This window comes from Eptesicus fuscus, chromosome 10 (genome assembly GCF_027574615.1).
Source record: "Eptesicus fuscus isolate TK198812 chromosome 10, DD_ASM_mEF_20220401, whole genome shotgun sequence".
NCBI lineage: Eukaryota > Metazoa > Chordata > Mammalia > Chiroptera > Vespertilionidae > Eptesicus > Eptesicus fuscus.
Window position 1 is genome coordinate 15383455 of NC_072482.1, and position 27904 is coordinate 15411358.

At 45.1% G+C, this 27904-nt stretch overlaps 1 protein-coding gene and 1 pseudogene across 3 annotated transcripts in view; both read right to left on the reverse strand.

Moving 5' to 3' along the window:
* Positions 1-27904, reverse strand: part of CLIC5 (chloride intracellular channel 5) — a 179707-nt gene that overhangs the window by 17538 nt on the left and 134265 nt on the right. For 2 of the 3 annotated variants that reach the window (XM_008153222.3, XM_008153224.3), the window contains exons 5-6: positions 24004-24188; positions 15925-17940 (exon numbers count right to left, since the gene is read on the reverse strand). In XM_008153222.3, coding sequence (XP_008151444.2) covers positions 17773-17940; positions 24004-24188 — 353 coding nt within the window. In that variant the 3' untranslated portion in view covers positions 15925-17772. Of the gene's footprint in view, positions 1-15924; positions 17941-24003; positions 24189-27904 lie in introns of those variants that run through there. The other variant, XM_054722026.1, reaches the window with a different exon arrangement.
* Positions 10478-12049, reverse strand: LOC103296673 (lysine-specific demethylase 4D-like; annotated as a pseudogene).

The following is a 27904-nucleotide window of genomic DNA, read 5'->3' on the forward strand; positions in this document are numbered from 1 at the left end:
AGGGTTTCAGAAAAAGGGGATAATGCTAGCAATATTAAATTAACCACATGGGAAAGAAAATGTGTGGACATGGATGCTGGTGGTTGTGCTACAAGCCAGGTGGAGAACCAAAGGATGGATTTGGAAGAGAAGCATGATGGCCAATTATAACTTTGCTCCAAGAGCCTAAAGGTTAAAACAATAGCCCCCATGAGTTCATTTGAATATGTCATAAATAGATCTTGACACATATTACATAATTTTTAAAATAGGCATGTAGCCTTGTAGCATATTCACATGATTCAAATAATCCTATATAATAAAAGCCTAATATGCTAAGTGTCCAACTGTTTGTCTGTTTGACCAGTCTCTATGATGCGCACTGACCACCAGGGGGCAGGCACTCTGATCGGTAGGTTAGCTTGCTGCTGGGGTCCGGCTGATCAGGACTGGGCGAGATGGGCCAGACACGCCATGGAGCTCTCCCGAGGTCCCTCCCTGGCCCCAATCGTGCACCCATGGGGTCCCTCGGCCTGGCCTGTGCCCTCTCACAATCTGGGACCCCTTGGGGGATGTTGGAAAGCCAGTTTCAGCCTGATCCCCACAGGCCAGCCTGAGGGACCCCACTGGTGCACGAATCCATGCACCAGGCCTCTAGTAAAACATAAAATAATGTACAGAAAAAAATCTCCTTCCTACCTTGCTCCCTTCCATTCAGTTCCCATCCTTCCTAGCAAGAAACATTATTAGCTTTTTGTTTATCCTCCCAAGGAATTATTAAAAATGTCCTACCAACACAGATGTATAATTCAGCTTTTTTTTTATTTTTTTTTAATATATTTTATTGATTTTTTTACAGAGAGGAAGGGAGAGGGATAGAGAGTTAGAAACATCGATGGGAGAGAAACATCCATCAGCTGCCTTCTGCACGCCCCACACTGGGGATGTGCCTGCAACCCAGGTACATGCCCTTGACCGGAATCGAACCTGGGACCTTTCAGTCCGCAGGCCGACGCTCTATCCACTGAGCCAAACCGGTTTCGGCTATAATTCAGCTTTGCCTTCTTTTACAAAAATGGTAGCATACCATCTGAATTTTAATATATCTTTTCATACAAGTGTAAAATGAGGTATGTATACATTTACTCATAGTTTGCAGTAGCAAATATATAGAAATAATTTGTGTCTATCAAAAGAGAACTAATTAAGTTATAAAATATCTACAATGTAAAATGGTATGCAGCTGTAAAAATAATGGGGATGAACCCTATTTCATTTATGGAAAGATCTGTAACATACATTAAGCAAAAAAAAAAAAAAAAGTAAGTTATAGAAGAATGTATGCAGTATGTACTCTTCGGATGAGAACAGATGGGATAAAATATATATTTTTATTTCTTGCAACTGAATAAAGAATAATCTGGAAGGATTCACAAGAAACTAATATAATCTTTATTTACAGATGGTGAAGGAAATATAATGATCAGGGATGTGGGTGGTGAAACTTTCCAATATTTATTTTGTTAAGCTATTTTCATTTTTAAACCATTTGAATGCATTTACTATTTAAAATTACACTAAAAATGAAAAAAAATTTCTGAAATCTGACAATTATACCAGAAACTTATCCTGCAAATATTTGCTCTCACACATTGAAAATCATCTGCAACTTGGCCAGCATGGCTCAGTGGTTGAGCATCGACCTATGAACCTGGAGGTCATGGTTTGATTCCCAGTCAGGGCACATGCCCGGGTTGTGGGCTCAATCCCCAGTGTAGGGCATGCAGGAGGCAGCCAACAGATGATTCTCTCTCATCATTGATGTTTCTATCTCTCTCTCCCTCTCCTTTCCTCTCTGAAATAAATAAAAATATATTTTTTAAAAAAGAAAAATCACCTGCAAGGATGATTTACTGCAGTATTATTTCGAAAGCAAGAGACTGGAAATGGCCTAAATGTCTATTGAACGAAGACTGGTTGAGTGAATTGAGTTACAGTCATAAAATGAAACACTATACAGATGTTACAAAGAACGTGAAACATGAATTCAAACAAAAAGCTCTCCACGATATATTCAGTAAAAAATGCAAGATAAAAAAATCCTGCCCTCCCATTTTTTATGAAATACATATGACACATGCATATACACCCACACATCCTATATATTCTCACAAAATAAGAACATATATGTGCAATGTGATGTGTCTGTGTACATGTAGAAATTTTCTGGAAGTAAATACAAGAAACTGTTAGCAGTGGGGGCCTTTGGGGAATGAGTGAGAATGTTTGCAGCCGAAAGGTCACCGGCCTTTTATTGTAATGCTTCTTGAACTGCATGGATTGCTTTGTATTGTGTGCATGTTTTTTTAATTAAAAAGTGTTACAAATAAAGGTACATCCATATAATGAAAACTGTGCCCCTATAAAATAAACAACCGAGGAAGCTCTTTATGTACTTATACAGAACAGTTTCCAAGACCCATTATTAAGCAATTTGTACTTTTAATTTTAGCTGTTTCAGGGTTTCCCATACTATGTGTTACCTGGCTCACTCTTGTACCTGGTGATCAACTCATAAGCTTTTCATTACTTTGAGTTTGATCACATTACAGTTCTGCCCCTCCGATTAGAGTAAACTATTTTTTTGTTTCAGTCTGTCTTCCTCACCTTTAAAACTTGGTATCAGTCTTTTAGGTTGAAATCCTAACTCCTACTGGCTTGTGAACATGAGCAATTTGCTTAACTGCTGTGGGCCTCAGAGTCCCATTCTGTAAATGAAAAAGTGGTATGCATTATGCGAATGTTGTAAGAACTTGGGATAATGCCAATTTGTACTTCTTAACCCCTTCACCTTTAATATAATATTGAATGTCAACTGTAATTGAAATTTTTTAAAAATTACAAAAAGAATTTGAGATAATGCAAATTCATTCCATTTAGCACCAGAGGACCCAGGATAGGCATTCAACATGGTGACTATTGCCACCGTTGTAATCTCTGGCATTTGGCAATCAGAACTGCAGACAGGCATGCCCACACCCTGGTTTTATACCAGAAGAAGCAAAGCTTTCTGTGTCATGCCAAGGCCTTCCCTGAGGAAGCCCAGCATTTGGCTGGTCTTTTGGACACAGTAGCCTTAGGCCAATATCTCAGAGAATCAATACTCTATGGGTGCAGCTGGGACTGTGTTATTGCCTGTGTGGTGTGTGTTATAGCCCCTCCCAGGGATGCTTATTCCCATCTTTTAACCATGAATTTTAACCAGTGGCTTTTCCCTCAGGATACCTCTTGTTGGCATCTGTTGCCCTCAGTTCATTAAGTCTATTTGTGTTTGTGTCCATATTTATGACAGTGTTTTTCAAAAGAGGAAGTGGGGGTGTCCACATTATCTTTCTTCATTTTTACAGCGTTGAAAAGGAAAAGAACTGCCTCTTCATATTGTCTCCATTTCATCCCCCAGTGCAGTTCTGGGTCAAGTGATCTCACTGATCATCTACTTGGCTTTCTGCCTTGATGCATTTATAGGGTCTTTTATTATTGACTTTGGAGCTCCTTGCAAGGTACTCCAAACAGCATTTTAAAATAGTCTCTAGTGGGCAATTTACATTTTAACTGCTCCTTTCATTACCCCCCTCAACACACTCATATAGTTCCCTTTTCTAGAATTAAATAACCGCATGATAGCTGTTGGGCTCCATGTCTCTCTTGGATGTTGAACTTGGAACTGTTGCAGTCTGTACTATGTAGTGGTTCAGTTAGAATCTCATGCTCTTTCACATTCATCACCTTTCTCCCAGCTTTTATTTTCAGGTTATGTGGCATTTTGATACATTAGGGCCATATAGGCAGGGCCATCTTGATTTGATTTTTGAGGACCTCTCGGAGAATCACAGACACACGGTGATAACAAACAGTACTCCAGGAGTTGTGGGGTGCGTGAGGGTGTGGAGGGGGCAAAAGAAAAGATTGAAGACCACCATGTCCCAAAAGTCCTTTGGTTCCAGGTGAATAGAGTGTCTCCTTTCCGCATTATTTAAACTAGCACTGAAGACTGAAAATGTGCCTGTCTCTTAGGTCTTATTTTAGAGGCTACAGTACTTTGGAGATCATTAGCCTAGAAATACAGATTTAGCATTTCAGGTTCTCTTACTTCCCTTCCCTACACACTTCCACAAATCCCAGTGCAGTGCCTGCCAACTTGCCATTTTTTCTCTCTCTTCACTTTATGCAGACTCATCTTCCCTAAGGACAGGGCTGGCCTTACTCTGAAGGCCAAGAGCTCCATGAATTGAGAGAGTTTCTGGTGGAAATTTCTGATAGAAAATAATTCTTCGTAAGTCCAAAACTAATGTTTCCAAATCTGTAAGCCAGAAAGTACTCCTCCCCCCACGCACATACATACCTTCCCATAACATGTTCCTAATATTGAGACTCTACTGGCAGGATATATACTTTGGGTTTCATCTAGGATGGCAATTCTTATGTGGCCTAAAGTAAAGAGTTTTATCTTTTTAAATTTTCTCATGTTTTATTTAAAGGAGACCTTCTACATTTTTTCTTCTACTTAGAAATATACCAAGAAGCCCAAAGGGGAACACTGCTCCACGAACCAGTTTATCGTCAACCCCTTCCATCATGTGGCAGCCTCGTGGACACATAGGAGCTGAGTTGCAGAGGAGGAAGCTAGCACACTGCCCTCTAAGAGAGACAAAACCTGAAGACAGTAAAGAAAGTGGAATTGCGCACCCAGGAGAGAGCCTCAACAAGCACATAACCATCAGGTCTATTGTGCTTACGAAACTAAGAAGCATTGGAAAAATGATAAAACCCAATGCTGGCAGTGATTTAAAAAAAATAAGCACTCATACTCTTCTGGTAAGAGAAAGTTGGGATCATCTGGAAGCACATTTAGCAATATATATCAGGAGACTTAAAATGTGCATGTCTTCTGATTTACTAGCCATTTCATCTCCAGAAACCTATTCTGAGGGGAAACGGTGAGAATGGAGAATCTAGTTTCTTAGAACTTCATTATGGCATTGTTGTAAGAGTAAGAAATTAGAAATATCCTAAAGACCAAATAATAGGGAACTGGTTAAATGTATTATTATACATAAGAATGATGTTACAGATGAAAAGAGGCAAGGAAATGTGTTCATGATATATGAGTGAAAACATTAAAAACAGGATGTACAATGTTAGCTGACAATTACCAAAATACACACTAGAGAAACTGATCAAGAAAAGGGAAGTTTATCGCTTTTATTTCAATAAAGAACACCTTCCTGACAAAGCTTTGGTAGTATTTCTGAGGAGCAAAACTGAGGGAGGATATTTATAGGGTTTGAGGCCAGAGCTGAGGTGGGTCTTACCATGTAGGGACTGGTTGGGGTTGGGCAATTTTTGGCATAGTAGCTTTGCATTGCTGAGCACTGTAAGCTAAGGCCTTGAAGCAAATATTGTTGAGCAATCTGTTGGTCTTCATAAATAAGCAAGGATTTTCTGGAATAAGTAGTAAGTTATTGTTGTCTGATTCCAGTATTGTTAGGCACAAAATAGGAAAATATCATTTACCCATAATTGTTTAACATAGAGGCAGGAAAGTACATTGGTTTCAGTTCTCAATAACAGCTAGTAAAAGCCTAGAAATGTAATTATTTACAAATTAATAGTGGTTACCTTTGGGTGTAAAGATTACAGGTAGTCTTTAATTTCTTCCTTTTTGCTTCTCTGTATTTTCTCAATCCTCTCTAAAGAACATATATTCAGGAAGAAAAAGATAAATTTGTTTAACCCTTAATTAGTCAGATAATTGTAAGACTAGAGTCATCCTCATCTCAAAGTTTCTAATCCATTTTTTAATATAACACCCAATCTAAGCAGAATTTTGTGGCCAACTTGGGAAACTGGCTAAATCATTACATAATCACAACCATGTGATCCGATGAGCACTGGGCAGCTTTTCATCTTTTCAGGCAGACAGAAACATGCTGTATGGACTGTTTTAGAATCATCCATGCTTCAGAAGTATATTAGAAACATATTTAACTAACACAAATACTCGTTTTTCTCCTTGGCTCTCTGTTATCACTCCATTTTCAGAAACAAGGTGCAGTGGGTGTCAGGGACTTCGGGGAAAGGAAGAGTGAGATCTGAGGTGAACCCAGAAATCTAGAATACTGTCTCATGACCTCTCCAGCCAACCACTAATAAATATTTTTGAGCATCTAATCTTTGCTGAGTGCTAGCCAAGGTGAAACCTGGCACAGCGTTGGATAACCTACACTCCATCCCTTAAAGGAGCTTAGTTTTTAATTGGGGAGAGGGTGGTGGGGAGTGGCTAACACAGGAACAATCCCAGACCAATACAAAATGACGTGCAACCAAGCACTGCTCCACAGGAGGGAGAGTGCTTGATTCCAAGCTGGTCTCTGTCATCATATCTGCATTATGTACCTTGTGCGGTTTAGACTCCAAGTCCTATATAAACTCGGAAATAAGATGATTTGGGGCATTGAGATATTCTAGCTAAAGAAGGGTTAAACTCAAACTTCAAAAATAACAGCCATACTTTTCATTAAAAATCTTCCCAAAGTTTGAGTCTGCTTTATTTTTTACATAAATAATTGCAGCTTAACAAACTTAACTGCAATTAAGGTTCATTTTCATTGCATATAGATGCAGATTTCACTGGACATAGACTAGAAAGATAAGGGGCTGATATGGGTGTGAATTGACTCCAAGATAGCCTGGAATTTACTGTAAAAGAAAAAAAATCCCCCAATTCCTAATATTCATGTATTTCCTGGTGATCATCTTTTTTTCTATTAAAGACCAGAGTGAGACCTTCCAACAGAATGAAATTCCAATTGGCTGAAATGCCATTTCACTCTAAATGATCCTTTATTAACAATAACTACTCTTCATCAGGAATCTCATCATCTCATAGGCAAGGGACCTCAATAATTGCCTTGGGGAAACAGAGGCCCAGAAAGGAGCCTATTCAAGGTCACATAGAAGTTTAACGATGGACGCATGATTAGAATTCTGATCTCTTTGTTTTCAATCCTGACCTTCCTCTCCAGTCTGATACCCCATGCTTTTTCACGCAAGGTAAAACCTACTGGGTACTCTGAGGACTTCAGCTACTAGACATAAAAATAAAAGAGACACGGCTCACAACACCTTTGAGTATAACGAGATACTCTCACTTCCAAGTTCACTTTCCGGAAGCTTCTCTGGAACAGGACTCAGTTCTCAATGCCAGGCACAGTCATTGCCACTCATACGCCATAGATTTCATCAAAAAACAGACACAGAGAGATGCAGTCTCCTGTGGGGCCCGCCTGGGTCAGCCTGTAGAGCAGACCCTCTGCATTCAAACAGTGGAAACATGGACACTTCCTGAGTGAGCAATCTGATCACCTAATAGGCTAATAACAACAACAAACTTAGCTAATATGCCACTTAGGATGCCTTCGGCCATTCATAATAATAATAATAAACTAAACTAAAAGACTCTCAAACAACCTGGAATCTATTACAGAACCAGAAATACAGAATTAGAGCCAGTTTCGGAGTTTCCTGACTCAGTAGCTCAGTGGTCCCATCCATGACACCAGCTCTCCATTCTTGCTGCCATTTGCTGCCCCAAGGTTTGCCTATCATGCTCTCCAGAGGGCCAGCAGTTGCAGGTCTCCCATAGGCATCGACTTAAGGAGTCACTTTCTTCTTTAAAAATATATTTATATTGATTTATTGATTCCAGAGAGGAAGGGAGAAGAGAGAGAGAGAGAAACACCAATGATCAGAATCATTGATTGTCTGCTCCTGCATGACCCCTATTGGAGATGGAGCCTGCAACCCGGGCAAGTGCCCTGACCAGGAATCAAACCGTGATCTTCTAGTTCAAGCATGTCAAACTCACAACCTGCGGGCTACATGCAGCCCACAACAAATATTTTTGTGGCCCAGCCAATATAACAGTATGTAAGAAATATTTTAATAAAAATTTCGTAACTTAATTTTTACAATATCCTGTTATACATAATCTATATATATATATATAAGGCTAAGCAACCATCTGACCAGTAGCTGTGATATGCAATGACCACCAGGGGGCAGACGCTCAACACAGGAGCTGCTGAACTATGGTGACTTGGCAGCAGTGGTTCTTGGGTGATGCACCCAGGAACCAGAGAGAAGAGAGCCTGATTCAGGGGTGCGTTACCCTAGAACCACCTTCTCGCAATCCAGGACCCCTCGGGGGATGTCGGAGAGCTGGTTTTGGGTTTGATCCCTGCAGGCCAGGCTGAGGGACAACGCTCACTCCGCAGACACCCTTGGAGGGACCACGGGAGGTTGGCTCCAGGGCGTGTCTGGCTCCTCTCACCCAGTCCCGCCCCACCAGCCACCTTCTAATTAATTTCCTTTCAATCTGCACAAATCTGTGCACCAGGGCACTAGTTATTAATAAGGAACTACAAACGTTTGCTAATGTCTGATTACTATAATCATGTTGCATTCATTTCCCTTATGTGCCTTATGAGCAAGCACATCATTTCTCTCCACTAATACTAGCAGCGAATATTTTAGCAGCTGATTGCTACATCATTAGTCTTGGACTGACTTGTTTGGTGTGCGCAACAGGAAATATTTTGCTCTTGGAGAACAAGAAAAATAGGTTTATTTGTGTTATGCTTATTAATTTGTGCAGTTATTCAGTGTCTGGTAAGTCAATGTTCAAAAAAATTAATTTTTATTAAAATATTCTATTATCTTATGTTAACGATTACTCATTTATTTCAGCCCTTTGTATTCAGCATGTCTCTAATGAAATAAACCTACATTTCTATGAAAACTGAAGCTTTTGTTTTTTTTGCGGCCCACATAAACTTAAACCTTGTTTATTTGGCTTATGTCAGCCTTTGAGTTTGACATGCTTGTTCTAGTTCATAGGTTGGCAAGCTACCACTGAACCACACCAGCTGGGCAGGAATCACTTTCTTAAGAACAAGGAGATGTTTCTCAGAAGTTCCTGAACAAATATTCCCTCACAGTACTGGGTGGAACTTGGTCAAGCGCCGACTCAGAAACCAAGCACAGCCCAAGGAAGGGCTCAGATGGTTCATGATTCACCCTGGAAATGGGCTTGGAAATGCACTCACCTGAGTCACATAAGTATATGGAGAGAATGGTCAGGAGGGAAGTGGAGAGGCACAGGGATATGGATTCCAACCAATCAGAGCTCTGCACAGGGAGATGGATTCCGACCAATCAGAGCTCTGCTGGAGGGAGACAGGGGTGGTCAGGATAGAGAGATGACCAGTGACAGCATCTGCTACACCTGTTCTCCCACCAGGACTTTTTCCCTGTGCAGGGTGCTTCATCCTGTCCCAGATAATGAGAAGCTAGGTTCCGAGACAGCAGGGAGGACACAGGGACTGCCAGGACCTTCGAACCTGCTAGCAATGTGAATACTCATAGAGGTCCTTATGAGGGATTAGGTTGACTTCCGGAAAAACTGGCTGAGGACTCTTGGGTCCATAATCCAGAGTCAGTGATGTGATGCTAAGGTGGGAATTTCAGGCCAGGAATGCCGAGGGGGCATTTTAATACAGTATTTCTTAAATCACTCCTGGACTGTCTCTGTAAGCCTACCCAAGGACCTACAATGCAGACAGGAAATTGAAATGAGAAACATGAAGGAGCATCAGAATTTTATTTATTTATTTATTTTTTTTTTTACCTAGCCATGTACTATGATAGAATTTTAGCTTTGCTAAAATAAAAATCCGTTTTTGGATGGCTTTTTGCTTTTCCTTTTCTTCTTCCGTCTTTTCTTTTTATCTGTTTTTTTTTGTTTGTTTGTTTGTTTGTTTTTCAGATATCGGTTACCTTTAATATATTTGTGAACAAATACTGGTGACAGCATTTTAAACATATCAATGACTCAGAAAGGTCATAACTGATTTTTGAGCCTCTGCTGACCTAATTGGTCAAAAGGGCCTGGTTTAGCAGGAAAGCGGGGTGGAGGGGCAGGGGAAGGAAGAAAAGAAAAGGGAGGGAGACTGGAGGGGAACCAAAGCCCAGGATTCTTCTGAAGATGGGCAACATCCACAGCTGTTCCAGAGGATGGGAGTCTGGGGTAGATCAGTCTTTGGCAAACTCAGCAGAACCTTTAGGGTGCACATAGACACGGGGTGTCCAGTGGGTGAAAGCTCAGTTGGCCACACAGGAGTTAGCAGTGTCCAAAGACATTCCAGGGCCTGGGAGGAAGAATAAACTATGGCGATCTTGTTAAATACCAGGGACTCAGCCAGTCCAGAGGCAACACCGGGAACTCTCATGCAAGACCAGTGACTTACAAAGTTGCTCACAGCCTTGAGAGGTAAATGTGTCCAGGCTCAATGAATCTCCACACAAAAGAACATGGAGAACAAAGGTAGGCGTCTCCTGGGTTTCGGGGACGGGAGCACAGCGGCACCCAAAAGCCACCTTAGGGTGCTGGGCTGTCCATGGAGGGTTTGTCCTCAGGCACAGGCTGGACTTGAGGATCCGGAGCTGTGTGCACTGTGCCCACTAGGCGGCGCCTCTTAGCCGGGGCCTGAACAATCGACTCTTGAGTCCCCTGTTCCTGAGGATAGCTACCTCAACCACCACCACGACCTCGACCTCGACCTCGACCTCGACCACGACCACGACCACGACCACGTGTGCCAGTTGGCTGGAGATCCTGGGCACATGGGCCCGAGGTTGGCTGTGAGGATGGGTCGGGCTTCAAGGAGCAGAAAGCCGCGGGCTGGGCGGTGGAGGCAGAACCCGGGGCTAGCCAGGGGCGCAGGGATGGCTGGTGCACAGGGGCCCGGCTGCCGCGGTGGCGGCGGGACCCATGGCCCGTGCCCACTGATCGAGGGGTGTGCGTGGCCCGACGGGGTTGGAGGTGCCTCAGGCCCAGCGCACATCTCCAGGCCGCCCGGCCCTCCCTCCAGGCGCTCAGCTCCCGGCTGCCCGGCGCCGTGGGCTCCACGTGGTCCACAGCAGTCCGGTCCTCCCCGCGCTTCCACAGCTCATAGCGCTCGGGCTGCAGGATGCGCACAAACACGTCCATGGAAAAGCTCACCCTGGCCTCCCCGCAGCTGCACTGAGAGGCCACTTTGCCATAGTCGATCCAGCGCGGGGTGGCAAAGTTGATGGCCTCCGCACAGTTGAAGCCATGGTTGAAGCCAGCGTGGTAGCCATAGGGAAACGTCACCATGAACTCTCCAGCCTCCTGAGTGATGCGACTGAACGGGACCCCGTTCTCCTTGAGGACACTGGGCGAGATGAGGGCCACCTTGTGCCGCAGGAAGGCCTCGCAGCCCCGAGACCTGCCCGGGAAAAGCTCCCTGGCCAGGCTCTCCAGGGCCTGGCCGTGTTCTGGTAGCACCGCGTACCACGTCTTGGGCTCCCCGAAGTGCAGGTAGTTGATGCTGTAAAGGTCCATGTCCTCCGTGTGCCAGGCGAAGGTGGTCTTCCACATGCCAAAGTATAGGTAGGGGGTGCTGACGCCTTCGATGACAACCCCACACTCCTGCTCCAGCAGGTCCTGGATGGTTCCCAGGTGGCCAAGGTTCCATTGTTTAGTGTTGGCATCAAACAAGGAGCCACTGATGTCAGTGCCATATATGGGCGAATCGTACAGGCGCGTTTTCCAGTATTTCCGCTCCAGATCCTCAAAATCCAAGTGTGGTGGAGTCTGATATTGTCCACTGTTGGCCAGCAGGCGATACTCCCCCACCGTCATGGCCCTCTTCTTTTTGTGGTATTGAATGAACACACCTGCTCGCCCAGACGCCACCTGCTGGAGGGGAGTGGTTATTACGATGTCATTGACATCATCGTAGGTCTGTCTGGCTTTCCATTCCTTGGGTGGAATGATCTTAGCCAGGCCAGCTCGGTGAGCACCTTGGGATTCTATGGAAGCAATATATTTATCGAAATCATCAAACTCTTCTTTGGTTGGATAAAATATCATTATGTTACAATTTGGATTCTGGGCACAATTAGCCTTAGACTTTATAGCTTCCATCAATAAGCAAAGTACAAAGATTTTAAGTATCTTAGATAGTTGAGGATGCTGGAACACACTACTTTTTCAAAAATGGATTTGAATATCTATGAGGTAGGAGGAGCTCATGTGATAATTCATCAAGCTATTATGACTTATATGCAAACTAGATGGTAACGCTTATTAGGCCTGCTGATTCACCAGGAGACTCCACTCCTGTGATATTCCTCAGCTGGCTGTCCTCTGGAGATCAATTGAATTATGAAGTCCTGGCTGTGGTATACCAAGTGTAGTGTCTTCTGATCAGTCTTTAAAGCAAAACCTCCTTAGCCTCAGCTCAGATATCACCTTCTCGGAAAGATCTCCTCTGATGGCCTTGTTTTCTCTCAAGAAAACGTCTCCTTCCTTACCGAAGAGTCCAAGGATCCAGCTTGCCTTCCTCTCCTACTCTCTCTTTTTATCTGTTTTTAATTCTTAAGGAGAATGGACATATTTTCTTTTTAAAAATTTTATTTTATAACCAGAAGTTTGTATGTTCTTTTATAATCCTATCTAATAAAACAGTAATATGCAAATTAACCATCACTCCGCTATACCCACAAGCCACGCCCACCAGCCAATCAAGAGCTATATGCAAATTAACACAACCAAGATGGCAGTTAACTTGCATATCTAGGTGCAGAGCAAAGACTGAAGACAGTGGAGAAGGAAGCCAAGCACTGCAGAAGGGAGCAAAGCTGCAGAGAAGTAAGCAAGTGGGGCAGCAGAGAAAAGAGGGAAGCAGGCAACAGGGGAGAAGGGAGTGAGCGAGGCAGCAGAGAAGGGAGGGAGCGAGGCAGAGGAGACGAGTGGGAGAGAGCAGAGATGGGAGGGAGTGAGGCAGCGGAGATGGGAGGGAGGGAGAGAGGCAGAGTAGAGGGGAGGAAGCGAGGCAGCGGAGACAGGAGGGAGCGAGGCAGAGTAGAGGGGAGGGAGTGAGGCAGTGGAGACAGGAGGGAGCGAGGCAGCGGAGACAGGTGGGAGGGAGCTAGGCAGAGGAGATGGGAGGGAGCGAGGCAGCGGAGAGGGGTGGGAGCTTCGCTCAGGCTGCAGGAAGCCCTATTCTTGCAGGAGTATTCCTGCAATGGGCGGCTAGTAAAAAATAAAATAAAAAGCCTTTATTTAGAAAAAATAAGTATGTCATACTTGTCATTCAAAACAGCACAGGATCTCCCCACCTTAAGAAAGAAGTCTGATGATTCTTTGGTAATATTTGAAAATAAACCAACTTTATTTGAATCAATCAATATCAATTGAGACTGGAAAACAAATTTATAACCGGTTCATATGAGGAAAACACTCAGCAATATCTTCATTAAAAGGCATTTTACATTCATTAAGGCTGAAAAGCAAGTCCTGTTATTTGATCACCACAGTTAAAGGTCTTGAGAAAATCAAGTGTCTTTATTAAATGAGATGTTTGTTCTTTCCTAAAATCTAGGCATCTTTTGCTAAATTAGTTAACTCTCCAGCTTATCAAATGGGACAACCAGGTGGTCAGGAAAGTAAGATAAATTCAAACATCGGCTGGGCATTTTATATTTTAAATATATGCATAGTCAATATTGTGAAATCTTAAGCTACATATAATAAACCTTAGATAACTGGTTCCTTAAAACTATGCTTTGCCATAAAAGAGAGTGCTTTTGTAGACACACAGATTAGCCCAAACCCTCTCGTGAGGCCATCTTTTATCTTATGTTTGGTTGGGGAGGGAAGGTTTGGATCTAGTTCCTTCAGTACTGTTAAATAAAACTGTGCACACTTGAATCATACCTAATTATGAAATGAAAGGGTCCTGAAACTAAGCTGGGAGGAGAATATTGACAAAGGGAGAGGAGCGTGCCTTCCTGAGGCGGCACCTGCTGTTTGGTTTGAGGGCTGAAGAGCAATGAACGAAGACAATAGGTCTGTGTGCAGAAGGGGCCCAAGGCCAGTGCTCCTGACATCAGAACCAGGGAGCTTTGCCTGCACATTTCTTTCTCTAATGCTTAAGATTCTTTTTAATGTCAGACACAAAACTAAGCCAGTGAGCCCTTGGGAATCGTGGACTTAAGTTTAACTATGAGTTCAAGCTTCACCTTTCCAAGGTCGGAGACTCTGTCATTTTAATCCACTGGGCTCCTGAGATGGCTCCAGGCCAGGGGCTGAGACTCACAGGCCCCTCCCAGCTATCTGCTGCCTCTGGGCCAATTTAATTTCAGGTTCAGACTCCCACTGGTTTCTCAGAATGAAAAACTCTTAGATAGACCTGCAGCTTCCTGACTCCGCCTCCCTTTTACTTCTCTTTTTCCAGACCTTCTTGATTCCTGGGACTCTGGGATCTTCAGGGTCTTTTCCAGGTGTGATCATTTTGTGACAACTCTACGATGTTTTGTATTGTCTGTCAGCAAAGTGGCCAATGGGCACTGGTGTGGTGAAGAGCTTCTGTTGCTTCATTTGACAAATGCTAGAAAATAGGGTTTTTTCTAATGAAAATTCAAGATCCTCACTGGCCCCCCCAGCAGAAGTGGACACAGAGGACAGCGCTGTGTCCTGGGAAGCTGAGCTTAGTCTGAGATCCTGTGGCCAAAGAAACCGATGGAGTGTTTTTCACTTTTCTAGGCATTAGTTTCGTGCCAGGTAGCTGTACCCCTCGTTTCAAACAAGATCCTCCTACTCGTGCCTGTGATTCTGAATTGTCGGGCAATTATTTGACTGCCTTTGTCAAGAGATGAAGGCCAGCGATAGAAGGAACTATGCTCTGGATCAGTCAAGATTTTACTTACCCAGCTCATCTTTCGGAGTTATTAAAATCTTACCCAATATCTTCACTCTGGGCCAACCTGAGAGGTAGGCAGTGCTGAGTAAATTCAACATAGTCATTGAGTTTGACTCTTGTTTCTGCCTCTGTCCCTCACAAAAAAGAAAGTGACGTGAAAGTCACGGAAGATAAATTAAAAAAAGCAAAAACAAAAACAGGATTTCAACCCTTTTTGGGCCACTGAAATGCTTTCTGTGGGAGCAATGTTTGTTCGGGACCCATGACAAGGGATGCCTCCTGTCTTAAAACTCTGGAGTGTGGGGTCAAACTGCAAACCTTCAAGACTCCGTGAGCTGGTCCTGGGGACACCTAAGAACCTACCACACTTGCTGGGAGATGATTTGCTGTGTATATGACAAGGTGATGGCCTAGCCTCAGAAGGCTGAAGAAAATCTCTTTTGAAAAAAAATAATCAGAAGGTTATATTATTATTATTATTTAAAAATACTCTGATAAATCTGGCCATAAGACCTTCAATCTCTAAGTCAATAGTTGCATTATATAATAATCTAATGTTGAAATAAAAAGATATTCCTGAATTAAGTATCTTTCCATCTCTAACACCTCCCCCTGTTTTAAATGGTTATAATTAATCATAACTGCCCCCACCCCATGCCTATTAGTTATTTATGTAAAATTGAGTCAGCCACGGATGGAACATCTAGAAACAACAATATTGATTTGGTTTGGCTTGTTTGTTTTTAAAAACTGCTTTTACAGACTCGCCAGTTGTTGGAATTCTGAGTACCAAGTCAGGGTTGTTAGTGGGTGCCAACACCTCTGGGGGAGCTGGCCCGCCAGGGCTCCCTGTTTTCTCTGTTCCCCGAATGTGCTTCTAGAACAGCGCCACGTAGGGGCTCAGGAACGCTGACTGCCTCTAGGGTCCTGGCCTGAGCTGCCAAGGTTGGGGAAGGAATTCACACTAATTAAAAGGCCTCCTGGGATCATTCAAGCTTTCATCCCCCAGAAGGCCAGTGGGGGCTTTCCCTTATGGTAAAAGGACTATTTCCTCACCATTTCTCCTTTTTAAACACCTTGGAGCGGGACAAGTTTCCAGGGAATTGTGGAAAGGATCCTTTAGAGGTGGAAATGAATCAACTCATTCTGCTTTTTCAAAACTCTCAGGCATATAAAATGTCCTACTGAGCAATTTCCTCTTCCTCAGTGGGCTGAAGGAGACCCCCTGTTTTCTCCCCTCTGCTCTGATCAAGGGGTTCCCTTTTTCTCCTGAGATCCCTGGAGACAGCTAGTTCTGGGGATTGCTTGGGCTGGAATTTGTTGATGTTTGTATGGCGAGGACCCATGCTGTCCTGCCCTCCCTGAGCAATGAGTCAAGTCCTGGGGCTTTCCGGCATTTGGGGACCTCACTCTCCACCGGCAGGCAACACAGAAGGGAGGATTGTTGAAGGTGAGGGTCTGTGGCAGTGGATTTCCTCACACAGGGCGTTCATGGGAGAGGGAGCTGATGATAAGTTCATTTCTCTTAGTTTCCTCTGCACTGGTCACCATACTCAAGCAGGGTAAGATTTTAAGGAGGCGAAACTCAAGAAGAACGACTTAGGAGAGCAATATTATCTAAAAAATAGTTTCCTTTTGTTCATCTGATTGTTGAGTCAGGTGGTAGGAACATTAACCCAGATGGGCATACCTGTTTTTTTAAAGTTCAAACCGCATGGTTTCCCAGTCAGAAAAGCTCATGGACTTTCTTCCTAAGGTTCCATGACCATGCCACCTCCTCATTGTGACTCTCTCCCAGGGGAGGCTGAGGCTGGATCAGCCAGGAGCGGCTGCCTGTGAGCCCCCAGGTGGCAGATCCGAATCCAGGAACAACCTGAAGAGCCTGCAAAGTCATTTTTGGCCAATTCTTGGGTTTTTGCTATAAGATTGGTAGTTACATGACAACATCAGTTCAAGACTTAGTTTATGAGAGAGAAGACCTGTCTTCAAAATTTCCAGGGAACATTGAGCATCATAAAGGATTTTTTTTAATCTTCACCCATCCCTCCACCGCCCACGCTCTTCTACTTTCTCACAGACCAAAATTCACTTGTAGATAAACATAGTCAAACCCAGGCATGTAACCTGCAAGGAAGCAACTACCCCTAAGCAGGTAAACCCCATGGCTGGTAGACCCCCGAGGGCCTTTTGGCATCAACACTCCTCTCCTCCCCGTCCCCGTCCCCATCCCCCAGTTTGGAATTGATGCCAATTTCCTTTCCTGGCAAGGCGTGGACAGCATAAACACGGAGGTCAGTGTCAGCCAGGTGCACGATGGCACTGTGACCATCAGAGCACTGCAGCAAACCGAGACTGGGCCTGACGTGGCTTTCCAGTCTGGCCTTCAGTGTCCAGGAGTGTCAGAAAGTAGTGAGTGACTCAAGGTGTGTCTGCCAGATGTCAAAATCCACAGCCTGCTCGGTCCCTCTCCATTCACTCTCTCCGACCCCCTAAGAGCAGGGGATCTGTATGTAATAAGAACTAAGATGGCATTTGTCCTTGGCCTCGGAGTTACGGACAAAGAGGAGGAAGGAAGAGAACAGGGCGTTGCAAGTTTCTAATGCATCTGAGGAGATATTTTGATATTGGCAGAAGGGGCCAGTGACAATCCCGTATGTGGGTTCTGCAACACTGACCCCAAATACGCTGAACCCAGACGGGACCCAAAGGCTGAGAGCTTGACTAGGTCTAGCATTTCTGCTTGCGGAGTCCTGTGTGATCAGATGGGTTGGCGCTGACCTTCACTAAGATGGCAGGCTGGAATTCGAATGATGCCAGCAAGGCGTGGCCTGACCATTAAAGACGTGTCCCGAGGCAAAGTGGAGAGGGGTCTGTGAAGAGGAGTCCTTTGGGAGAAGCTGAGTTCTGCAGCAGTGATGGGGCGAGGTGGCCGAGGTGGCCGTGCTCAGGATCGGCTGAGGCGCTTGGCGACGTCGGCGTAGGCCAGCTCGATCTCTGAGTCAGCGGCACAGGTGTTGGTGAACTCGTCCCGGGCGTAGGCGTTCTTGAGGTACCGCCACAGGCCTGTCATCTCTGCCGGGAAGTCGTAGTTGCGGTATTTCTTGGCCACAATCTACAACAGAGATGGTGTGAGAGCAGGAAGCAAGGCACTGAAGAGGTGTTAGGGTGCCACTCAGGATGTGCGCACAGCAAACCCCCCTACCCCCCTATGCATCACACCGGACCAGCAGCAAAGTGTGTGTGATGCAAGGGGCCAGTGCTGCCTCTGTATTTTATTTTGGTTTGCATTAGTTTATTTTATATTTCTTAAGTTAATATAATTTTCCCTTTGGCCTAGTCATTCTGCTTCTAGGGATTTTTCCTTAGGAAATAATCATGAATGTACACAAAGATTTAGCTATATGTGATCACAGGACTGTTTGGAATGGCCAAAAAAAAAAATGGTACACAACACAGATGTCCAGCAACATATGACTGAATGAACACATTATCATACATAAAGGTAATGGTATCCTGGACAGCCAGTAAAAATGATGCTGTAGCAGGAATTCCAGTGACCTGGAGAACTCTTCCAGGTAGATCATTAAGTTTAAAGTACAAGATATTTGGAGAAATATATATGACGACTAGAAGTGTAATTATAATCAAATTGTTTTCTATGTTTCCGTATCCATTTTATTTTACATAAGCATCCTTATTTATAGAAGAGAATCCTATATAATAAAAGCCTAATATGCTAAGTGTCCAGTCATCTGGTTGTCCATTCAACCAATCAAAGTGTAATATGCTAACGATATGCTAAGGCCGCTCAACTGCTCGCTATGATGTGCCCTGACCACCAGACAGGAGACCTATCAACCAGTCACTATGACCTGCACTGACCACCAAGGGGCAGACAATCCGACGAGTAGGTTAGCTTGCTGCTGGGGTTCAGCCAATCGGGACTGAGCGAGGAGTGGGCCTAAGCCATCAGTAAGACATCTCCTGAGGGCTCCTGGACTGCGAGAGTGCGCAGGCCAGGCTAAGGGACCTCCCTCCCCTGAGTGCACAAATTTCGTGCGCTAGGCTTCTAGTAAAAACATAAAAAGTAAGTTATATATTGAATGTATATCTAGGTTCCAGGTATGATATGGGAGTGAACAAAGTGATTTATGTTCTCTCCCTACTTTGCCACACTGGGGGCCATGGACTTGGGCATTCGGGAAGTGGTGTTTGTGTTGAGAGTTGCATAGTGGTTAAAAGCATGGGCTTTGGATCCCAACTGACTGGATCTGCAATCCTAACTCCACTACTTAACAGCTGTGTGACCTTGGACTATAGTTGCTTAACCTCTCCTATTATTACCTCTATTTTATCTCTAAAATAGAGGTAATAATAGGACTGGTCTTACATAGGGCTGTGTGGCAAAGTGGAGAGAACTGTAGAGACACATAAATTTAGTTAACACACATAATGCTTGGAGGGTTGGCTGACTCAGACTCAGTGTTCAAGAAACATGACATACTATTATAATTCATTGAGACCCACCTTTTACCCATTTGCATGCATTCCTTCATAGGTAGGGGCAGGGTGGTCTCTTTTATCAGGTCTCACAAGCCAGGGAGGGCTTCACAGACATGTGGCCTGTGCGGTCATAGGGGCCTCATGCTCTTGGTTTAACGCTGTGTTGGCAATGTCTGGAAGTTCTGAATACTTTATGTTCACTGGGCACGAGGGCCTGCACATTAGCTGGTCCTTCCTCTAGCCCCGCAGGGGCTGGGGTAGGGATAGCACAGGGTCACCTCTCTCTCTCCTAAAGCACAGACTTCTGACTCTTTCCCTTGCTTTCTTCTGAGACACAGGCCAGTGGTCAGGATTTCCCACTCAGAGAACCCCCAGATCAGCCACCATGGGCTTTCACCTCATTTTGCTGCCAGTGATGTGCAGGGTTCCCTGGAAAGTTGTGCTGAGTGGCGAACAATGACGACCCACTGCATGAAAGGCTCAGCCTCACAGATATCGTATTTCCAAGGAGGATTCCTTTCCCCCTCCATTCTCCTACATCGGTTTTGAACTTCTATTACAACACTGAGATCTGTTCTACTCTGAATCACAGTCACTGTTTTAGTGTCTCTCTCTCACTTCCCTAGGTGTGAGCAGGACAGGAACCACAACTTCTTCATCTCTGTGCCCCTCTATAATCTCAACAATGCTCTTGGTAAGAGTAACCACAATAGCAAACATTTATTTCCCGTGTGCTCTGCTCCAGGCACTGCTGTGAGCACTCTGCAAGCTACTTAAATCTCTAAATAACTATAAGGCAGAGTGTATTATAGTTCCATTCTGCAGATGAGAGAAGTAAGATAAAGAGGTTAAATAAGCAGGGATTCCATAAAGAGTTATATTTCATCTTTACCATCCCCATCTATCCCAACATCAAAGTGTGGTTCGTGTCAAATGTAATCAAACTGCTTAATTTTAAAGACTGAAGATCCTTAGCAATGAGCAAACTGAAGCCACCAGAGATTTGGTGGCTTACACAATGTGACACAGGAAAACAATTAATTCAACCAATATTACAGAGTAATCACAATATTTATTATAGTCCCCGCTTTCTAATCCACAGTTCTCTCCACTTTGCCACTCAGGCCTGTGGAAATGTGAAAGGAATCACTCTCCTAGGAATCCCTCCAGTGCCAGTTATGCCGCTCTTGTTGCTTTTCTACAAACACACTCTTGTATTTGCTTCTTTGTGATGCTGGGGCTAAGACTGCTCAAATCACACCTCTGCTTTGCCTGTGACTCCCTGTTAGGCTCTACCAATAGGGGGCGCTAGAGATAAAGCCTGTGATGGTGGAGGAGGATAGAGGGAGGTGCCCCTTCCTATTGGCTTCCTGTTCATGCCAGTCTTGTTTGCTCCTGTAACAGCAGCTGCATCCAGTTTGCTGTTCTGCCAGCACACGGGACCTGTGTCATCACACCAGCTCAGAAAGGTCAGCACCCAACAGTGGCCCCGCTGCAGAGGTTCGGTCCCAGTCTCACCAGCCGTCCTCTGAACTTGGCCCCCAGCATCAGCTGAGCAGCGCCCCACCTCAGAGGTCCAAGGCCCCTCATCAAAGTCTCTAATAATTCCAACCTCTTCTACTTGCACCTCCTGCCCAAAGGTAGAACTTCATTGTTCGTTTTGTCTTCCTAGTTCTTCAGTACTTACTACCTTTTTATATTACAATCTCTCAGTTAAAATGATCAGTTTTGTGTTGTTACCGAAGAAGGCACTCCCTCCCTGCTCTGTCCAGCTCAGGTGTGGCTAATAAGGAAAGGCAGTGGAATCAGAGTCTTCAGCATGACACCCACCAAGAGGGAATGCTGGGGCCAGCGCCCACCACCAGTTCTCCTTGGTCTCTGCTCCCTGCAAGTTAGGGCCCCTTGGGTTTGCCCACAAGCCTTTGGAAGAGGCTGTCTTGGCTAATGAGCAAATCCATGCAGGAGTGATGGGTTACTAATTGATGGATTAGACCTTGAGCGGCCTCAGGTCTCTCCAAGCTGGAATTTATCCTCAAGCATTTAAAGGATATACTATGAGCTTGAAAACAGAAGAAATGCAATGTATGAAAATATATTCCTGTTTGCTGCAGGAGCTGGACAGATCACAGCCCCAGGCGAGGGCCCCAGTGGAGGCTAGGAGCTATGAAAGGCCCGCCATGTCCTGCCTGCCTGAATCTGTGTGCCCGCCTTTGTCACGAAACTGGTTGTTTCCTCGGGTGTTGGCTTCACTTGGGGAGATGAGACCTAGAAGGGAGCCAGACAATTAGAGTTCAAATCAGGCACTCAGTGAGCACCTGGGCCAGAGCCACTTGGCTTCCATGGATGAAGATGAACCTGAAAGAGAGCCAGGAGGGAGGGAGGGGAAAAGGAAGGAAAGGAGAGAGAGAGAGAGAAGAGAGAAGAGAGAAGAGAGAAGAGAGAAGAGAGAGAGAGAGAGAGAAGAGCGCACATAAGAGTGAGAGGGTGAGATTCGCACAGGAAGCTCTGACGTTTGCAAGGACTTCCAGGCTCATGTTCTGAATTTGCTCTTTCATATGAAAACAGTTAGCTCCCACAGCCCAGATTAAGTTCTGGCGTCAGAAGCCAAGCTGGAGGCCTGACTTGGCTCCCCTTCGCTCTTTCTACACTTCAGAGGTTTGCCAGGTCTCTGGGATCTGATAAGCTGGATCAGCAGAAATCCAAGGAGACAGGAGGTGAGGCCCAGCCTTTGTCCCTCGCAGGCCATCCTCCTCTGATCCCAGCCTCTCCCAGTGAACCACTCACTGAACTTCTTCCAAGGACAGGGGCGTAACAGTCTTTCAGGGCTGGGAGGAACTGAAGAGATTATAGGATGAAGCACAGGGCCTGGGAGAGCCGTTTGTTTACCTTATTCAGCAAGCGATTCTTGAGCGGGTGGTCAGCATAAGTTTGAGTGAGAGAGAAGGAAGGAGGGAAGAGAGAAGAAGAAGAAGAGAGGAGAAATTGAATCTATATCTCTTCTTTTAAGCAAGAGAAAAATGACTTCCAAAAAGAGTAAATGACCTGCCCCAGCTCATGCTGCCAGTTGGTAGCAGATATAAGACCAGGACTTGGGCCTCCTGACTTCTAGAATGGAAGCCTTTCCATTACATCACTGTGTCACAGTATGACTGAACTGGATTCAGATCATCCCTACTGGCATCACTTGTTCCTCAGGAAAAGAGAATAAAGGATGTTTTGGGGGTGAAGTGGGGCATGCGCTACTTAATAACTTCAAAGGATGTCACTTAGCTGGACCCACCATCGACCATTGGCTTGGCCCTGAACCCAAAGTGTCTTCCTATGGATAGGTTGTATCTGCCCAGACCATCCGCACTGCTGTGCATGATTCCCTCCCAGGCTCAGCTCAGGCCGAGCCCATGGGAACACCAGTGCACGCACACCCAGCTGAGTGATTTCAATTGAAATTGGTGGGTGCTGTGATTGGAGAGAAGCCTGCGTATCTAGCCCAGGACCTCAGCTGGAAGAGACAGGCAGATACCCAGCTGATCAATGACTGAGTCTGATTCTTCTCAGTGAGAGGTAGACAGACACCGAGTATCATAAAGACACAACTAGATGATAAAACAATTGACCAATAGTATTTTTTAAAGGGCCACCACTATATGCCCATCATCATGCTTAGAGAAGGCCCTATCTCACAGAGCTTATTGTCTGAGACAATAAGACATAAACACGTGTACAAATAGAGAACAGTCTAATTTGACCCCACTGCATTTTTCTTCAGGCTGACAAGGGTCAAAAAACGGTGTGAGAAGTGTTACTTTAGAGAAGTTTGGGGGACACACTGCTGTCTTCAAATGAGATGAAAAGAACAGCCCTGTCCCATGTTGTTCCAGAGAATAACGGATAGCAGGGGGCCACTTGGAATGCTGTTTTAATCATCTGAGTTATCCAAAGTGGTGGGGCTGGCTTGTGAGGCAGAGGGCTCTTCATCATCAGAAATGTGAGGCCACAGATGCACAGGAGCCTGTCACAGCTGTTACGGATGCACAGAAAGTGGCCCAGTTTGGGAAGGGACATTGTATGGGATAACCTCGGAATTCCCTTCTTTCCAACTCACAGATCCTAAGATTCTTTTAGGAAAGGATTACACTGCCTGTCAAAGGTGGTCAGAAAGTAAAATAGTAAAACAATGATGTCCCTTCTTGCAGCCTCTATCCCTTCAACTGATAGAGGAGGAAGAGGTCGCATGCTGCCCTAAGGGGTTGCTAGCGGGAATGAGAAGGTGAGTCTATGCACAGAGAAAACGTGCACATGCGAGCACATTTAATACAGACGTGGGGGGCGTGGCCAGTGGAAACCTGTGAGGAAGAGGCAAGGAACAGGCCTTTGGAGTGACAGGACTTTGTATAACTATACATGATAACGCAATAGCAGCTATTATATTTCGAGTCCTTATAATAACATGCACTTCATGCATGTTATTCTCCCAAAACCCTAGAAATAAGCAATCTATGGGTGAAAACTGAACTATACAGGGAGGCTAGCACGCAGTGGAGACTGGCTTGGGGTCCCTATTCATGTGACTTCTCAACCAGCAGGTGGCACTGTCCTTGACTTAACCACTCAGGTAACCCCAGTCTAAGATGGAGTTGGATCTGGCCAGCACTTGTGGGTAGAGGTCTCTTACCTTGACCACGTGGAGTTTGGGCAACAGATTGCAGTCAGCCAGGGTCAGCTCATCCCCATCCAGGAACTTGCGCCGGGACCCCTTGTCATCGTCCCCACAAGTGTTGGCGTCGATCTCCTCTGGCAGAGGGGTGCTCAGGTAGTCATCCAGTTTCTTCAGTGCCTTGTTCAGGCCTCTCTCAAGGGCTGGCGTGGGACAGCAAAAGAAGTGTCTTTAGTCATCCCTGCCACTGGTTACAGCCACAGTCTTCACAGTAAAGTGGCTTACCCCGAATCCGGTTCCCCTCATCACACTGCCAGCTCCCCGAATACAAATACCTGGCAGCCATTAGCACGATGCAGAAGAGTATCAAGTGGCCTGAAAAAGGAGACCTTGACCAAACAGTAGACATTAGCTAATCCTTTTTAAAAATATAGCCAGATAGATGATATATAGGCGATAGATTAGATAGATACATAGATAGATAGATAGATAGATAGATTAGATAGATAGATAGATATGCAATCGTTGGCATATAGATCAGAGCTTAGTGCTTATCTTTGGAAGATGTAACAACAGTCAACTTTCATTTTCCTTTCTTGTGTATGTATATTTTCCCAATGTTCCACAATTAACCCACAGACCTTTACATAAAGAAAGGCCTGTTAAATAACTAATAACTGTAATAGCAGCCCTAGGACAGAGATATGCACCAGATTTTGAGGGAGCATTGACCATGGCTAACCCAACCTGAGAAGGGAGGGAACAGGCTTCCTGGAGGACAAGACATAGGAAACTGGGAGCCCCTGCTTGGCACTGCCCCCAGAGAACCAGTGAGTGTCAGGGAGGCCTGCTTGAGTTGCTCTAAAAATCAGAGCTGTCCCAGGGCCCAGGCGGTGGGCTCTACCGGGAACGTGCCATCATAGCTGAAGGGAAACCTGCCAAGGCCGCAGCTCTGAGGATGAACATTTATAGGAAGAGAAGGTGGCAGAAGACTTTGACAGTCTTGACCCAATAATTATCTCTCCATTCATTCGTTTAGTCACAAGAGCAGAACAAAATACTCAATAGAATAACTCCAGGAACTCACTCTCACTGAGTCGTTCCACCCAGAATCGCACAGACCACTCCATCATGGAGCGCTGACACGGCAACTGCCCACCTGAGCCCAGAGCAGGGAGCTGGAGGAGGTGGCTGGCTGCATCACTCAATGGCCACTGCACCTGTTTCATCAGCTTCAGCCCCCACCAGCTGTATTTCCCACACTCTGGTTTACAGCGTGATGCTGAGATCAGAGGATTCAGTCCTGATGTTAACTCTAGCGGATAAATGGGAGGTGCTGTCCCGGGAGGAAGATCCTGGGGACTGTCTCTCCTTCAGAGTTTCCCAAATGTGCCTCCTGTTAGCCACTCCTCACATAACCCGAGTCCGTCTTTTCATAGAAGGCCTTTTGTTTGAGACAATGAGATGACACCAGCCCAAGATAAATGAATCGAATGCTTACTGGAATGTTTAAAAACAGACTGGAGGTTGGACATAGTTTCTCAATACTTCCTTCTCCCTGGTGTGGCATTTGAACTTGAACTTCATCATCTGCTTTGTGTTTCCAGTTTGGGAGAACAGAGCAAGCAGGGCTCGGGGAAATGCTTGTATTCCCCTTAGTAACTGTCTAGACTGGGATGGGATTGCAAGCCTATTCAAGGGCAATAGCTGAGGGTGGGTACCCAACAACACTTATTATGCTCCCTCCCCGCCCTTCAAGGATTTGTGATTTATGTTGGGTTTGTTTGCATCCTTAAATCCTCTGCCCTTTCTAGTTTGGAAGATTATGATAAAATCTTAATTAAAATTAAGAAAGAAAAAAAATCTAATAGAGTGCCTGTTGAAATTTGACCAACTGATTATCATCCAAGGGGAAGAGACATATGAAGGGAAATGAGACATTGCAGGTTCTGACTCCAAATGCCCTGAGCAGGCCTCCGCTCAAATCTGTGCCCAAGTCACTGGGTCTGGGAACTATCATGTCATTTGGTGAAAGAGGCCCAGCCCAGGATAGCAATGGGAGCTCCTTGGGTGGCTTGTTCTGGGTAGTTACAGAATAGTTATGGGGATGTAAAGTATAACACAGGGAATATAGTCAACATTGTCATAACATGTCAGATGGATACTAGTTTTATCGGGTGGGGGGGAGGGGAAGGAGTGGATCACTTGGTATGTTATATAAATGTCTAATCACTGGAATGTACACCTGAAGCTAATATAATATTGTAGTTAACTGTGTTTGAAAATTAAAAACTATTTTTAAAAAGTTAAACTGTCTCTCCAGTGATCTCTTGAGACGGAGAGGTAAAATTTGGCAACGGGCATGGTTGTTGCCTTATGTCACAACTGTGACATACCACGGTGGCCCGTCCTGAGTGTGTCAGCTTCATCACTTCTCTGTGTGTGTTTGGATCAGGAATGTGAAGGTGCAGTTGGTGCTCCTTACGATAGAGAGAAGAGATGAGGCAAGAGGGATGGGGCCATGTGGCCTGGAGCTAATCCTGTACTTAAATTTTGTCCCTGCCCAGGGTGGATTTACTGTAAGGCTGCTAAGACTTACGCTTAAAGGCCCCATAATTGTGTGGACCCCTTCCGAGACCCTGAAGTTGACTTTTAACCCTTTGCACTCGCTTGCTTTTTTTCTCGATTCCTTTATTCTACTCGGGATTTAATTTTTTAAATACCCCAGATTTTACAAAGCGCGGCGGTAGAATAAAAAACTGGAGTTTCTTTTCATACAAACTTATTTATTTGGATTTTTTTATATTTCAAATTATTGATACTTTCAAAGAGTATAAAAAGAGCTGCTACCGATGCTAACCGTGTCGAGTCACACCCGACATCCGAGTGCAAAGGTTAAAATTATTTATTAGTATGTATTGTATTGGCTTCTGATCCTGCAAATCTTGGAAACATCCTCCATCTTGGCACTTACTAAATATGGGGTGAGTTTCTCAACTCTGGAGGGCTTCCGTTTTCCCATCTCAACTATGGAACTAAAAATCTCTAACCCTCATGCAGCCACTGTGAGGATTAACTCAGATTATGCAGGGACAGTGCCTGGCCCATGGTAGGAATGAATGACAGCTACTGCCATTGCATCACCAAATGTGACAATCACCCTGCTCTCGGGCCCGCACCCCACACCCTTGGTCAGTGTGCTCCTGAAAAATCCAAGGCGTGGCAGAGAATGAGAGATTCTGAGAAGCTCCAGTGTGAAGCCCGATCCCCCGAGGAGGAAATAAACAGCCAGATGGACATTCTGCTTCTGCCGATTTAATGTACAACCACGGCCCTGATCCTGTGCCCCTGGGGACCCTTCTCAGGGACAAGCCGTGCTGAGAGGCACAGCCAGAGGGAATAGACCCACAGGCCTGTGTGCTAACACGCTGCCTATTATCGAATAACAAGTGCCAGCGCCAACACATTGCCTGCCAGGTCTTTTCCGTCCTACCTGCCAACTCACTGCTCTGACCCTGGCTCAGTCTGGCATCCGTGGAACTTAATTATCTCTTTCGCCGACGGCACCCAGGCCATGGAACCGTTGGTGTTGAACTTTCTGCTCTGGTGAGAGTGAGGAGCTATAAAGGCAACCAGAGGAACCGGAGGATGTTGATTCCCTCCGTGTTTGCATGTAAAGCCCTCTCTCCAAACACTTCTTCTGAATAGCAGGATGGGTTACCCTCAGACCGCAGCAAACAAGCCTGAGGGCAGGGGACCCCGAGACTCACAACCACTAACATCCCAGGCACTTGATGGATACCCAGGCCTTTAACTGCTTCTTCCTCTCTCCACCCCTTCCCATAAAGATTTATTCTGTACCACACACAAACGCACTGGGTGAAATATGGGATGAGGAAACAAGGGGGAATAGTTCATA